Genomic DNA, 16,198 nt, shown 5'->3' on the forward strand with positions numbered 1-16,198 from the left:
TTGAAAGAACATCTTCATTCAGTTAACAAAATTAGTGATGTTAACAATACCAAGCTCACACTTCATTTTCAGGTAGCCTACCATATTAGCACAAGCTAAACATGTCTTTCCATAAAATGTTATTCACAAGGTAGCATAAACGTAGACCCAGCTCTAACATAAAACCATAAGAGTTAGAACTGAGTAAAACGTTTTTTCATATACTAGGGAGTCTGAGAGAGGTAGATAGCAGTGAACCGGTGATCTTGAAGGATTATACTGAGAAGGACACCCCTCTGAATCCATCAAGTCTATTAAGAATCTTCTGGATTATCAGACAGAACACAAAGTAGGAAATAATGTACTGATGAGATGTAGAAACTGTTATATCACCAAGGAGCTTCTGCTCGAAGGAAAACATCCAGACTCCATAGAACACTATATACTATTTATTAAAAAGCTCTGCTTAACATACTAAGTTAATACACTTAGTATGAAGTGTGTTTACTTCAGTTAATTTAGCTTCTCTTCTACTTGTGGCAGATATTTGGAGTTTGGATATCCTCAGTACTTCAAGTAATATCCTGCTCAGGTCACTAAGCTCTCAGTTTCTTCTGCATCTACTGTTCCTTAAAAAAGGATTGTATACTAATATTGTTAATAAAGATAATTGCCAGTACTCCTGAAAAAAATTCACATGACAATTGCTATTAATATATTGGGTATTTAAGTCAATTTGTGGCCACTTTCTCTAGCATTTACAAAGTATTTGCAGAGCACACTATGGTATTTACCTATTACTTAAAGCAGCAATTACAGCTAGCTTCTACCTCAACAAAGGTCACAAGATTCAAGAAACATCTTGTTTGTTTGTTTTTAAACAAACTGTAAACAAAAAATCCAGACTAGTGTAGAGTGAATTTAAGCACAGTAGCACTAGGTTTAAAGAAAACAAAACAAGCAAAATAACATAATTAGGGATGCTTTAAAAATATTTGGAAGGGCTCAGACCTGGGAAAATAATGGCTGTAAAGTTGCTTTTAAGGAAATGTCCTACATAAAATTCTAACTGATGTTTTCATCACTGTAGAAGTTTATGTAAGCCACAGCATTGATGCTACAAATGGATTCAGAAGGCTGATATTGCCTTAAGTGTATAAGAACAGCAAAGATGCTTTAAAAGGAACTCATCTTTTGATTAAGTGCTCTCAATCTCCTACATATATATCATTCAGTTTATATGCAAGTTATGCAAAAATGCACCTTCTGGTCTTTGCACATAAGATTTTGGAGGAATTTCCTTATTCTTTCTTTAATCAGATATCCCAGGAGTATAATTACTTATTTATTCTAAAAGATGGAAGGAAAAGTTAGACTTGTATATACACACACAGACAGTTATAACCTGATCTACTACTTTCCCTACATCCTCTATATCTAAATGGAAAATAAATCAACTTCCTGTTTTTGTGGTTCATTGTTTTTGTTGGGCTTGTTGTTGTTGTTCTTTTGTCAACACAACTATATAGCTTTTTCAATAGGTAAACCCTGAACATGCTTTAATTATTACAAGACATTCTGGTATTTATCCAGCATCTGAAAATGTGGAAGTGGCCAGGGCAATCCAGTTTACTAGTTGGTACTGGAATGCTCTCACACAACGCTTTAGGGTTTGTGTTTCTTTGGTGTGAATACCTTCCATCTTCACCCTCACACACCTGAAAGTGATTAAGATGATTACAATGAGTTTATCACATACTTCTCTCCAGTCTCTATCACATACTTGTACAGTCTTTAACAGTTCCACACAGATAACTCCTCATTAATGTTACAACTACTGGTCTGAGGTTCATCCTGCTCTATAATTACCTGGAAACACTTCAGAAAATTGTGAAGTTTCTTGGGTAGTGTCACCTACTGATGCATCAAATTGCCTTAGCAAAGCAACAGGTTGCCTTGTCTTCGGAGATGTAATATGGTAGCCAAAAGAAGGCTATAAAAAGAAAAAAAAAGAGACAACCCAGAATACAACATTAGTAAATTCAATCATGAAATACCCACAGTTCCAGTGGGTATGCAAAGTAGTTTCAGCTAGTGTCTCCTCAGTTGGTATTTGGCTGAGAAATAACATATGCCTCCTAGCTTTGTAAACGCCTACCTGACATACATACAATGCTATTTAAATAACAAAAAAATAAAAGCATACAACACACAAAAATGAAAAAAAAAAACAGCAGAAAATGTATTTACACCAGTTAGACAAAAGAAAGTACATGTGCTCTCATCAGTTCTGCAGCAGTACAGAACATGCTCACTCTACCAGTACACTAGGACAAAACTGAATTACACAAGCATATCCCCTTAAACACAACTCTCAGGTTCTGTTCATCTGCAGCACAGGTGAGATGCTGTCTACCCAACAGCAGGTAAGAAACACATAAAAGTCTATTGGTAAGTTGAGGTCTAGATGATTATGCTTTTACTGGAAGTGAGCTTTTGCTTAGATAGCACAATTATCAACAGCCACTTAGAGACACCTCACTCAAATTTCCCTCTTAGTAGTGTTCCATTCAACTCTGTGGACTGCTTGCTCTTATCTCCAGCAAGCAGCCTGTAACAAGGCCTACCTTCCCTCTCTCTAACCCTATGTTTTTTACCAAGAATTAATTATAAAGATTCCTTGGTAATACTAGTCATCCCTTCACATCATAAATGTCAAATGAGAAACAAAAAACAACTCATCCTTGTTGTATATGCATAAAGAATTAGAAGCAGTTCTCAGAAATAGTTATGACAACAACAAAAAAAAAGCAGTTCTGTTTTTTCTTATCCTTCCCTTGCCTCTCATAACACTGAGATACATACCCGTTTCACATCGCTGCCTCCACCAAGACAACCAAGAGCTTCAGACCTCTGACCAAAGAACTCCCCCAGAGACAAACGTAAGTAGCTGGCATCTTTACTAACATCAGACATTTTTGGCAGAAGGCAGCTGCCGGCAGATTTCCATGAAGAATTTGCTAATTCAGATGCATTTAGAATGTCTACTTTCTCTGCCTGCAAAGAAGTGACAAAAATTGTCATCTGTAAATAAATGGCAGTTATTCTGCCTGCATTCAGATCATTACTTACCTGCAAAAGTCTGTGCGCTTTCTCAAACTCTTCCTGGTCTTGTGCAATCACTGCTGCTGCTTCAGCTTAAAATCAAAGAAGACATTTATTAAATAAGAGTTGCCATTACTATTCTGCATCATTAAACTAAACTTTGAGGCAAAGATGCTTAATTCTACATCCAAGACAACTTGGGAGAAACCAGGAGTTATTCCTCACATAATAGCAAGAAAGGTTCATGTGAAGTTGGTTTAAAACAGCATTCCCTGACCTTTAGGCACCCCAGTAAAAGAAGCATTTGGCTAGCTACCTTAGAGCTCAGTACAGAAGGCCTCTTATAACCTCGTCCTGAAAGCAAATCATATTATTGGTTCTGCTATCTATACTAGGTAGAACGGAGCTTCCAAACCAACTTAGACAACATTCAGGTTAGAAAATTAAGTGCTGAACTTCAGCAAAAGAAAGAGATTGGTTCAGTTTGTATCAGTTCACGAAATACCTGTGCAAGTTAACATGGCCAAAGTTCGCTGTCTATAAAAATTACTTAAGGGAAGTTGGAATTTTGTTGCTTCTGAGGAAAGCAAACTTCTTTCTCAGCGGAGAGAAACTCCACTGCATACAATGCTTAAGTCTGTACGGTAAGACAGTTGTTTACAATACATTTTGGTGCTGAGGAATTTATTTGCCCACAGCACTACATGCATACTACCCAATCTTGTACGACAAACACAGACTCTCATGAAGATCAGCCTGAGACAGGTAAAGGAAAATTAAAACTGAAGTAGAGAAAGATTCAAAAAGCCTAGAATTTCTTAGAAGAGTCCTGTAAATGGCCCTTAGTGACATTTTGCAGTACCAGTGCTAAGCGTAAGCACTCAGCACCAAGACATCCCCAAGTTCACAAAAATCACCAGCCAGAGAATTCAGCAGCTCTTTTCACATTTACTTGCTTGTTTACATAATAATTTCTTGCTTACAGTTTCCTGTCTTATAACCATCATGCAGTACAGAACAATGGCTTCCTCTTCTTGATGAAAAGAATAACAATAATTAAAATTCTAACCAACACTTCTGGAAATGACAGACAGGGTAGCTATTTTGCTCATACAGTCGGTATCAGTGACACTCTTACTGGGACGAGTAAGAAACATGGAAATAAGCTGTCAGCTGAAACTATCATTATATGCTGATGACAACAGCTTTCAAATAAGATTTAGTATCTAAAGCCTACAGGCTTTGAATACTAAACACCATTTATTTTTAAAGTGGAAAAAATAAAAAAGGAAGAGAAAAAGTTTCCTTAACTATACTAACAGATAGGAACAGCCAACTAAAAAGGATAAAAGATTACATACATCCAGTTATGAACTCATTTATTTTATCATCCTCAGACAGGTTTAAATCTTGTTCTCCATCAAACGAAGTATAGTAAGCAAGATCAGTCACCCATTTGCCTTCTTCATTTTGATAAACAATGCTATGTGGTGCATCACCTGAAATATACAACAAATGATGCCTAGATGATTAAAATAAAAGGAACAAGGCAAAATGTCTTGAATTTAAATGAATCTACTCACTAAAGGCCAGCAACAAGTTATTGTAGATCAAGTAGCTGCAATTTCAAGTTGCAGCAGCTCTGCCAAAGAAGTTTGCAATAGCCATCAATCAGTAATTTATAAAAACAAAAACAATTTATTCAAGTTACATTTTTTCTTATTTGTAAAGAAATCGTGAATTTTTTTTTACTAAAGAAAAAAGCACAGCTTACAATTTTATTTCTTTTTCCATGCAACAGTGGCATAGTTATGTCATATATAAAACAACATACCTGAGTCCGTTGTAGCTAAACTTTTATTCTGACAGCTGTCTGCAGTTGGAGACAAGTAAGTATCAGAGAGGCCAACCTCACACCCAGTTGCACCTGGGACAGCTGCAGGTTCATCTGCACTAAGAGGAATTCTAGGATTGGTGTAGTGCTCCAGAAACCCTTCTGCTGGATGTAGTACTTCACCATCAGAAGCAGCAGACTGATGCTCAGAGGACCATACTTCCTGCTTGGAAAAAGCACCCTCGCCATCAGCTCTATGGCTGCTGATGCACTGAAGATACAGTGAATCTAAACACAGCTCAGCGGCACTGCAGGATTCCAGCACATCTCTGCTGGTCATGGAATTCTTAGGAAAAAAAAAAAAACTTAAGTTATTACAGTTATTCTTAAGTGTCAGAATTGCATTTGTTAATTGCTTGTGTTAATAGTTCTAGGTACAAAATAGCCAAAGTTAACCATGGCTGAAAAACATATTCAAAAAAACAAAGCCTTACTATTCATCTTTTCTAAAGAAAGTTTGGGTTGTTAGTTCAACCTCTTATAAGTTTAAAAGCACAACCATATTTACTTTATGCTAGCCTTATTCTATATATATTTAAGAGATAACTCCATACCAGCTGTCTTCTTGGTCGGGGCAGTTTTTCTGTTTGCACAGGACACCCAATCATCCCTTGCTTTTGCGAACCTTCATCATTAGCATTTCCTGAGTCTCCTCCTGTCACAGCCTGGTACATATTGGGATCCTGGAAGTCCTCAAAAAAAGACAATAAAAATTTTAAGTTACATCACATCCACAATGCTGAAGAGAAAAATAAAACACACTGATGGCTATGCCAGTCCACCAATCTGCCTTCAGTATGTACAGAGCAAGAAGATGGGGCATCTCTTTCCTTTTTAATCCCACTATGTTATTTCATTTTCTTTAACAAGGGCACTGTACTATTTCTTCTCCGAATCTATCACTGAATGAGAATCCCAGCCTGGAACCTTTTGGCACCTACCCCACTGCCCATCTACAGCCACAGTGAAGCAGCAGCATCTTGCTCTCTTTACATCAAGCCTGAGGTCAGAGAACACAGCTCTGCTGTTCTCACTCTTCGCCATGGCCACACGGTCTTAAAACAGTCATCTATTCTATTCCTCACATACAGCTGTCCATCAACAACTGGCAACCTGTGCAGAGTGCCATCGAAAGGGTTAACAGATCACTTCCCACAGCCTGGAATTTTTGAAGTCAAGTGGGAAATTTATGAAGCTGTCAGACAACACATCCTTAGAATAATCATAATCTTTGCAACCATGATTCAATCAATCACACTTCACTGTTCTGGTCAAGCATGTAAGTATCAAGTTTTCATTCAGGGTTACAGACACCGAGCAATCTGTAAGAGAGAAATGGTGTTCTAAGACAAACCACCAGGTAGCTGTTGCTCTCTGCTTACCCTCCTCACAGAGACTTCAGGAGACCATTTACTCCCTTGCAAAAACAGCCTCATGATGCTACATGTTTAAAAAAACCTTGAAGACTATGACCTCAGCAATCAAGCTGGTGATTGAAAAGCTCTTTATAAAAACTAGTTGTACAAAATGAAATAAGCATTAATGCCAGCAAACCCTAAAGTATATGTAAAAAGAAAAAATAAAACAATCCTTCATCAGAAAAGAAATCAACTTGTTTTCAACAAGATGATCAACGTCTTAAAAGAAAGCTCCACACTGTCCTTTGAACAATGTTGCATTTAAACTATAACAAAGACTAGCAAAAAGTTACAACTATTAAAATCATTTCTTGTCATAGAACCATCAAAATAAAATTTAGCAATGCCTAAAAAGAAAATACACTCATCTCCTGGAATTTACAAGATATAAAGATGGCCTTCCTTGCAGTTCATCCAACCAGCTTGTTGGGAGTGGAAGGAAGAGGTAAAGCTAGTGTTTTATGGATATTAGACAGCCTTAAGAATTCCTTGCACTCAGATGCTAGTAAAAATCATGGTTTCATCAGACTGCAATATTAGTAAAGGCTTTTGCTTGGTTACCAGTAATATTGTTTCCCCTACTGGACCTGAGGGGGTTCCAAATGCGTACCTACAAACCTGATACTAACATCAGCAGTGGGAAAAGTAGAGAAGGTGTACCACAGTTCATTCAAGCGAACACCTCAGAGTTGCAGTAAGTTCAAACTCACATACACAAGAAGCAGAACTCCAAAAAGCAGCCCCTGAAACATTAGACTGAACTGCAGCACAGACTGAACTTGTCAAGCAGAGGCTAGCTCTTACAGCAGCAAGTGCTGACTTGCATCCTACCCCACTGTTACTTTACTCTAAAGGTCAAGCTAGAATATCAACAGGTGATGCTGAATTGCTAGCAGCTATTTAAATAAAGAGCTGCTCAGGTCTTTATTCCTTTTTCTCATCCTACAGCTTAGAGATAGAAGAGATTTTATCTGAAAAGCATACTTACAATAATAGGACTTAAGAAATGAAGTCTTACGCAGTCCAGCAAGAAAAGGTCCATCTTCAGGAAATACCATTGATGTTATGTTAGTTATTAACCCTAGGACAGGTCTCCATCATATCAGAGGACAGTAATATAACCTTAGCACTTGCGTTATTTACCCCTTTGCAAGATCAAGTAACAAAACTGACTGCACAAAGTCTGGAACTGCTTATCAGGAGAAAGAAGGCCACGACAAAGATGAGTGTAGAAAATCTGAACGAAGGCCTAAATAAAGACAACAGCGTAACAGGAAACCCGTGAGCATTTCTGCAAGCCTTCCAGATTAACGTCTCTTGGGACAGCCAACTACTTACCTAATTTCCCCATGCCTTATCACATAAGCAGAAAGATCCTCCGTAACAAGCATATTTGTCGGCTGCTAGCTCAGCACTATAAGATAATTAATACAAACACTGCTATGCTATTTAGCTTCTTTTGTTTCTTTTTATTTTTCTCCTAGGGAAAACCTTGCATAGGGAAAAGAAAGCCAGAATCTCGTTTAAAGTGCTTTGTTTCCTGCTTCGAGCTATATTAGCTATCAATTACAAAAAAAAAAATTAAGAAACAATAGTCCTTTGCTTAATGCTATCTGTGGGGTAGTGTTTGGGTTTGTCACGAAAGAATATCTTGTCCACCCTGGCAGACAATTCTCAACAATACTACTGTGTTTCACAGCCATTAGGAATACTAGGTTTGGAACTCCATCTTAAAACTTACTTGAAGCAAGCCATTTTCAGGAAGCTTCAGAGCTTCACAGCCATCTGAAAGCTTCCCTATGTCAGTGTCTCCTCTGGTCACTTCAGGTGGTATCAGCTGCTCAAAATAAGCTTCCAGTTGGTTATCAAAGAACTCTTCATCATCAATATCATCATCTATTGAAACAAAAGAAAACATCCCATTCACCCTTCAGAGGTATTTTATAAATCACCTGGCAGGCTATCAGAACAACTCCATAATCTTTAATGCATCAAGACACATTCATACAGTCGGAGCAGAATGATCCTGTTTTTCCACCTCAAAATAAGTTGGGTTTTCTGTAATTTTCTTCACACAAGTTTTGGATGAAGTATTTTTTACAGAATTATGCTTAAGTAATACATTTCTCCTCAAGTAGGTAGCAATGTTGTGTCAGAATTCTAAATATAACTATCCAGAGAAAGCTATAAAGTTACAAATCCCTTACCTGTGGAATCTCCTCCTAAGCTTGAAAGAGATGAGAGTTTCTCATTTTCTAAAAAACTTGAAAGACTGATGCTAAGATGATCACTTGAGGTTTCAGTTTCTACCAGTTTTTCTGAAGGTTCAGATGGAGTAACCTGTGAGAAACATCCATATGTAAATCTGCCTGTGAATGACCAGCTATTGCATAAATCCCCTAAATAAGAAGCAATTAAAGAGGTTTAAGTAACATTTTAAAACTCTACCCCTTCCTTCTTACACATCCCAGGAAGTATTCAGCTCCAGTCGATTTTGCCTTCTAGCTTCCACAAAGGAAACATGAAAGAAACACAAACATCATAAAAGGGAAAAAACACCTGAATAACATCAAACTTGAAAGATCTCAGAACCAAAATACTGAACTACTGCATTAAGGAGTTTATTAGGGAAAAAAAAAATCCTTCATCTTAAAGTGCACAGTAGGAAATGCACAATAGGTTTCTATAATGCTAAATGAATGCTTCTTCAGAAATCATACACCAAAATCAAACTCCTGTTGTTATTTTTTAAGAAAGCAGTAGCACAACGCCTACTTTGGATTTAGTCTCACACTGTTTCATCTCTGACAGCTAGGAAATATGAAAGTTCAGAAAGGACAGACGTTTTGAAAGAGAGGTACTACTTTTCAATGACAGACTGAGAGCATTCCGCTGCAAGTCACAGGCCCCTGTGGCCCATAAAACACACACAAGCACAAACACAGACCAAATGAAAGTAAACTAAAGTAATTTAGAAAACACCAGCTGACACATCAAGAAGCGTACAACTGGACAGCATCAGGCTGCAGCCTGAGGTGTGCTTTCTACAAGAGCTGTGAGCTCTCATTCCCATCTGCACCCATAAGCATCAGCTTCTCTACAACAGCAGAAAGCAGTTGAAGCACAGCCCTGCCAGTACCTGATGCAGCTGTTTTCAACGATGGAAAAAGAGAGAAAAAATCCAGGTGCAACAAGACTGAGGTCTTACAAATGGTGTGGTTTATGTTGGGAACACTGAAGAAGTCATGTGAACTAATATTCCTCTAAGCAATTAACAAGTATAAAGGCATCACAGATCAGACTGGTAGCCTACTTCAACTTCCAAAAGCATTCAGAAAGGTTCCTCCAAGACTCTTCATTAGGGCAAACTACAATTGTGCTTAAAAGATTCACACATGGATAAAGAATGAGAAGACAGCACAAGGTAGGAATAAACAACAGCTTTCACAACAGAGAGATCAGGTGGAGTCACACTCCCGTGGTGCTAATTATGTGAAGTGATGTGGAAAACAGAGGCAAAATGAGACACGACATGCTGTTACAGCCTGCAGGTATACACAGCTAAACAATGAACACTGTTGCATCACTTTCCTTTCTTTTCCTTCCTGAGAGAGAAGTCTCATACAAGATTATTATTAGGGTATCTATAATTTCACAGTATTTAAGAAGTTTTTACCTTGTTATCCTTACTGTCTGGAAGAAAACATATTCCAGTTGGTAAATCTGGAACAAAAAATATAGTAAAAATCAGTATGTTAGTAGCATAATATGAGAACACTAGGTAGTAACCATTCTATAAGACAGCCTCTTGAAATGTACACGTTATAATAAGACCAAAGTTCCTGCGTTCATACAAGAACAATCAAAAGCGTCTTGGAAACAATTAAAAAGGCAAGGTTTCAACAGGGCTAGAACTGTAAACAGCATGTAGACAATTACTGCCTGAAGGCTTTCTTACAAGCACTGTGAAGGAGAGAGTGGCACATTACAGAAGCAGAAATGAGCATTATATTCCACTGTTTCATTCCACTGTTGAGACAGTATCTTCTCTTAAAATCATTTGTAAGCAGCTTCCACTTTTCTACTGTATTCTCCCATAACCAAATCATGTCCCACAAGACAGAGCTAACATCTAAAATACAGATGTTAGCTGAAAAGGTTCATAATTCTTCAGAAACAAATGGGAACAAAAAGCAGTTTCCAGGCTACAATCTTAAGCTTCAAATACAGCACAACTTAAAACTGAATAGCCAAGTAGCAATGCTCAGAACCAAGCCCAAACAAGGCACTCCCAATTTTCCAAAGCATCTTGTTCCTATATTACTGTCACTTCCTTAAGCCTAAAAGGAGAAATGGCTGAAGACAATGCTTCAATGAACAGTGGTTTATCAGGGTGCATTTATATTACAAACCATGCACTTCCTAATAGAACGTGTTGTCTATTGAATTATGAATGCTTACCTCACAAAACTGCAGATAGCTTGGAAGAAGGTAATGACTAGAAGTATTTATGAAATCTACTCTCTTGAAGGAGCCAAAGGAATTTGATCACATTAGAATCCCTCTCCCTTACGTATAGTTAACATCAGTAACTGTACTTTGAAAGCAAGTTACAGAACATTGTTTTGCTTCTGCTGTTCCATTCACACTTCAAGAAGGAACAGTTTTCACAGCCAAGCATTCCAAACTACTTTTCCATATGTTACACTAAAAAAAATAAATATGAGCTTCTACTTTGTACAGCCACAGCCGAAAAATAAAAAAAAACAAAAAAAAACCACTCATTATTGGCTGGAATAGGGCAAGAAAAGAAACATCAGTTAAAATACAACCTCATAAACCCGCATCTATTGAAAGAGAAGGGGTAGAAAACAACTCTGTACATTGTCATCACATTGTTGGACTTCTGCTCAATCCCAAGCTTTTTGCGTTTTCAGTTCGTACAAAATAAAAAGATTCTTTTCCAAATCGCATTTGCACTATGCCACAAAACACTGAAATGGTGAAAAACTCCACAGCCACACTGTAATAAGGTAACTACACTGAGACCATGTAGTTTTTCTTGAAGTTTAATACCTTCCAATCGTTCAAGTGGTAATAAGGTATCTTGACTGCGATTCGAATGCTCAACGACGTTCTGGTCTTGATCTCCAGCCACGGAATAGGATTCTCTCAGACTAACAATTGCAGGCTGAGGTTCTTTAACCAACTTAGCAACTTCCCTAAAAAGAGAATTATTTCAATTTAAAACACCATAATTATACGTAATCAACATCAGCATACGACATCTCTCTACATAAAGATTTGAGAAGTTCTCCAGTTTTCACACCTTCATCCCTGGGAATTTCGCTGTTCCCATTAACACGTCACCTATCATTTTATAATAGAGGAATATTATCAAGATCAAGGGCTGCTGTTCCACAACCTAAAATGTCCCAGAGAAGCACCTAGAGCTATTTAATGTTAATATATGTGCGTGTCTGCCACCATTTTGTTGTTGTTGTTGTTTTGTCCCCTATTTCTTCTTCTCCTCCGCATTTCTGCAACAAGTGAGGAAAGCCCAAAGGGAAGAGGTTCCTGCTGGGAAAATTCCATGATCAAATTGACAGCAAGTCAAACAAAAACTAAACAAGATTTTCCTAAGCCCATAAATACCAGCAGGTTGTTCATAACATTAAACTGGAGCAGAAATATAAAGAACGGGATTTACAAAAGCAGCTACTGAGTAGAACTACAAAGAATTTCACTAATTCTGCTCAAAACTTACTTTTCACTTCTGATAGCCACATACACAATTAGCTTACTGGGCTAATCAGAAGACTTTAAAGTTTCCACATTGAGTGAAAGGAAACATTTTTGCATTATGCATTAGCTCTATTTAAATTTGAAAAGTCTTTTTAGAGCAGAGAATGGGATGTTTGGCAGGAGGATACATTACTATTAGAGGCCCAATTTGGCTTGGTTTTTATGGCTTATAATTTCATTTTCAAAACCCAAACATATTCCATGAGTAGCCCATTGCATATACAAATCTAAATACTATGTTGCTATATGCTTTTTAGGAACAAATTAGTTTAACAGCCTCACTCACATGTCATCGTGAAAACTGATGGCAAACTTCCCCATTGGCTCAGGATCCAACTGGCTACTGTGAGAAGATAGGGATGCAGGTAAGTGCTTCCCTTCTTCTAAATAAGATGCCCGGATATCAGAAACCCTGTAAGAGTGGGGAGGGAAAACACAATTGTTGTGATAAGCATCTCTATTTTGTAATCAAATACAATTCTTTCCAGTTCTTTGGTAATCACTGATCTCCCATGTGTTGAATTACTTGAGTAGTTCTGCATTTTCTTGCCAATCTGTATAGAAGGTATGTTTTGGTACCCAGAACATTCTCTAATCTTCTGAAAATAGGATCACAGACTCATTAAGGATGATCATTAAGACCATCCAGTCCAATCACAAATCAACATCACCATGCCCACTAACCACGAACCTCAGTGCCACATCCACATGGTTCTTGAACACCTCAAGGGATGGTGACTGCACCACCTCCCAGGGCAGCCTGTGCCTCTGCCTCACCGCTCTGAGAAGAAATTTTTCTTCATATCCAACCTGAACCTCCTCTGGTGCAACTTCAGGCCATTCCATCTCATCCTATTGCTGTTACCTGGGAGAAGAGGCCAGCCCTCACCACAATTTCCTTTCAGGGAGTTGCAAGTTGTAGTGAGCAATAATGTCTTTCTTGAGGCTCCTTCTCTTCAAGTTCTTAAGAGAATGAGCACGTTCTTATTCTCTTTGGCTACTGCCACTTTTGGAATGCACACTTCTGAAGACAGGCCTTAATGGTCTGACCTTACTGCATATAAAGTCACATGGGACAGCAGTGATATAAACAAAGGTTTCAGTTGTTACTGTTGGTTTTAACCCTTGTTGAACAAATCATTATACACTGTATTAAAATTTAGCTGGTGTCTCTACTTACGTTACCTTTCTAAAATGTGAGAGATTTAGGTAGGTTAACATAGTACCCACGTTTTTTAAATATATTCTCCGAATGGCTAGAGTATACTCAAAGTAAAAAACGAAATTATGCTCAATTGTTCATAGAATCATAGAATGGCCTGGGTTGAAAAGGAACACAGTGATCATCTAGTTTCAACTCCCCTGCTATGTGCAGGGTCGCCAACCACCAGATCAGGCTGCCCAGAGCCACATCCAGCCTGGCCTTGAATGCCTCCAGGGATGGGGCATCCACAACCTCCTTGGGCAACCTGTTCCAGTGCGTCACCACCCTCTGTATGAAAAATTTCCTCCTAATAACTAACTTAAACCTTATCTTAGTTAAAACCGTTCCCCCTTGTCCTATCACTATCCACCCTAATAAACAGCCATTCCCCCTCCTGTTTACATGCTCCCTTCAAGTACTGTTATCTTTTCATTCTAAAAACCAAATTATTCCTTTGAAGAATAACTTTAATGGAAAGCTAACTACATTATGAGTTACGAACCTCACCCAGATTTTTCATTGCTAATACAAACAGCCACTATTGATTACTAAGCAGTGTAATAATATGTGATGGTAGTTTTTCCTTTCCAAATTAAATGGGTCAAACCAGACAGCTGGTAAGATTATTAAGTGGAATTACTAAGTAGAATTAAACGAGGGCCTCACCTGCTGTCATGGCCTGCTTTGTTCTTGGCAACAGTTGAAGCTGCAACAGGTAAACCGGGGTTGGAGGAGATGGTGACATTTTCCACAAGGATGCTGGCACTGCTATTCAGTGAACTGCCCAGGAAGCTGGGAAAGGTCTCATCGGCAATGTTTCGGAAGCTTTCCATCGTGCTGCGCAATCTGCCTAAAGCAACACCCTGCTGGCAACAGTCAGCCCTGGTCCAGCAGCATCTGGAAGTAAAAGAGCACACGGTTACCTACGTCACGGTAACAATCTCACAAACGCTGCCCAAACACAGCGGCCGGTGCCCCTGGGCCATTGCCCCGCTCGGCTCACATACACGTTTAAGAATCGATCACAATTCCCCCTCTGCAAACCTTTCAGGCGCTTCTGTTACCGCCCCCTCCGACTTCCTAAAAAGAGCCGTTCCCCGCCAGCCGCAGCGCCGACGCCGCTCGGGGTGCCAGCCTATATTTAGCCCGCAAAGCTGCTCGGAGCGAGACCGCCCTCCGGCACTGCCCCAACAGCAGCAGGAGCCACCTGGGGAGCCGCGAGTTCCGTGACGCGATCGGCTGCCGTCACAGCTCGAGCCGGGAGGCCCCGGCTCGGCTTCTTCAGCGCTCCACACGAACCCCCACCGCCCGGACCCGGCCCAAGCCGCACCCGGCGGCCCCCCCACGCTCACCAGCTCGCAGGCCGGGACCCCTTTCCCCTCGTCCCGCCGCCTCTTTCCTGCGAGCGGGCAGCGGAAGGAGCCGAACGCCAGCGCCGGACACCGCCCAACCGCCAAAACTTCAAACCGCCGCTCGCGCCGGCCCGGCCCCCCGCACCACGGCGCCCCCCTGCGGGCCGAGAAGCTGCCCCCGGCTCACCCGGAGCGCAGCGGGAACGCCACCCCTAATGGCCCTGGCGGGAAGCCCGCGCGCGCGCTTCGCCCCGCCCCGCCGTCAGCCAATAGATGGGGGAGGGCGGAGCGAGCAGCAGTGAGAGACGGCGATTGGCGGTCGGGGCACTCGGAAAGTGGAAGGTTGGAGAACGGAGCGCTGATTGGGCGAGGGGATTGCGGCGCGGCGGTGTCCGCGGCGGCCGTTAGGCGGGAGGGGCGGGTGTTGCTGTCTCAACGAGGGCCCAGGAGGGCTGTTGCGGTGCTTGCGATAGCGATGTACTCGTGCCGTACTGTTGCTATGTGAGACGCTTTGTCTTATTGAGGTTGGGTAGTAAGCAGATTCCATACAGCCCGTAGAAGGTCTGATTTCAGTTTTGAAGCATAAAAGCCACGTTGTTTTGTAAGCAGAGGGTGAGAAGGTCCTGTTCTCCACACTTATCACTTTGATCACTGTCAGGAGAGTGCTGCTGTCATTCAGGTCTTACAATCCACTTATCCTGCAGTTATATTCCTGGTCTGGGGATTGCAGAAACAATGAAACAAGACTGTGAAATCATAGAATTATTAAGGTTACCAAAGAACTGGAAAAATTTGTATGTGACACCAGCTTGTCTCCCATGTGTTAAATTACTGGAATAGTTCAACATTTTCTAGCCGATCGGTACATAAAGGTACATATATGTACCCAAAATGTTCTCCAATCTTCTGAAAATAGAACCAAATAGTCATGTAATAGACTTATAGAATCATCAAGGTTGGAAAAGACCAGTAAGACCATCTGGTACAGCTGTCAGCCCATCGCACCATGCCCACTAACCATGTCCATCAGTGCCACATCCACACAGTTTTTGAACACCTCCAGGGACAGTGACTCCACCACCTCCCTGGGCAGCCTGTGCCACTGCCTCACCACTCTTTCTGGGCATTTTTTTCCTAATACCCAACCTAAATCTTCCCTCATCCTACCACTGCTACCTGGGAGAAGAGCCCAACCCTCACCTCACCACTCCCTCCCTTCAGGTCTCTGTAGAGAGCAATAAGGTCTCCACTGAGCCTCCTCTTTCTCCAGACTGAACAGTCTCAATTCCCTTGGCATGGCTTCTTTCACCCAAATACAGGAGAACAGACATCTGAATCCAAAATCTCACACTGGTTATGAATCACAGAATCACAAGGTTGGAAACGACCTGCAAGATCATCTAGTCCAACCACCCTCCAATTCCTATTAGTACAAGCTACT

At 40.3% G+C, this 16,198-nt stretch overlaps 1 protein-coding gene across 8 annotated transcripts in view; it reads right to left on the reverse strand.

Moving 5' to 3' along the window:
• CEP192 (centrosomal protein 192) overlaps positions 1–14,986 on the reverse strand; it is a 56,177-nt gene extending 41,191 nt beyond the window's left edge. For 3 of the 8 annotated variants that reach the window (XM_042869948.1, XM_042869952.1, XM_042869945.1), the window contains exons 1-13: positions 14,758–14,864; positions 14,072–14,302; positions 12,488–12,613; positions 11,473–11,618; positions 10,073–10,119; positions 8,604–8,736; positions 8,138–8,292; positions 5,533–5,670; positions 4,919–5,264; positions 4,446–4,583; positions 3,112–3,176; positions 2,845–3,036; positions 1,849–1,972 (exon numbers count right to left, since the gene is read on the reverse strand). In XM_042869948.1, the coding sequence (XP_042725882.1) occupies positions 1,849–1,972; positions 2,845–3,036; positions 3,112–3,176; positions 4,446–4,583; positions 4,919–5,264; positions 5,533–5,670; positions 8,138–8,292; positions 8,604–8,736; positions 10,073–10,119; positions 11,473–11,618; positions 12,488–12,613; positions 14,072–14,238 (1,777 nt within the window). In that variant the 5' untranslated portion in view covers positions 14,239–14,302; positions 14,758–14,864. Of the gene's footprint in view, positions 1–1,848; positions 1,973–2,844; positions 3,037–3,111; positions 3,177–4,445; positions 4,584–4,918; positions 5,265–5,532; positions 5,671–8,137; positions 8,293–8,603; positions 8,737–10,072; positions 10,120–11,472; positions 11,619–12,487; positions 12,614–14,071; positions 14,303–14,449; positions 14,536–14,757; positions 14,870–14,944 lie in introns of those variants that run through there. The other 5 variants (XM_042869946.1, XM_042869949.1, XM_042869950.1 and 2 more) reach the window with 5 other exon arrangements.
• Positions 14,987–16,198: the final 1,212 nt, after the last annotated feature.

The sequence above is a fragment of the Lagopus leucura genome, unplaced genomic scaffold (assembly GCF_019238085.1).
Source record: "Lagopus leucura isolate 7727_CA_CO unplaced genomic scaffold, USGS_WTPT01 Super-Scaffold_100002, whole genome shotgun sequence".
Taxonomy (NCBI): Eukaryota; Metazoa; Chordata; class Aves; order Galliformes; family Phasianidae; genus Lagopus; species Lagopus leucura.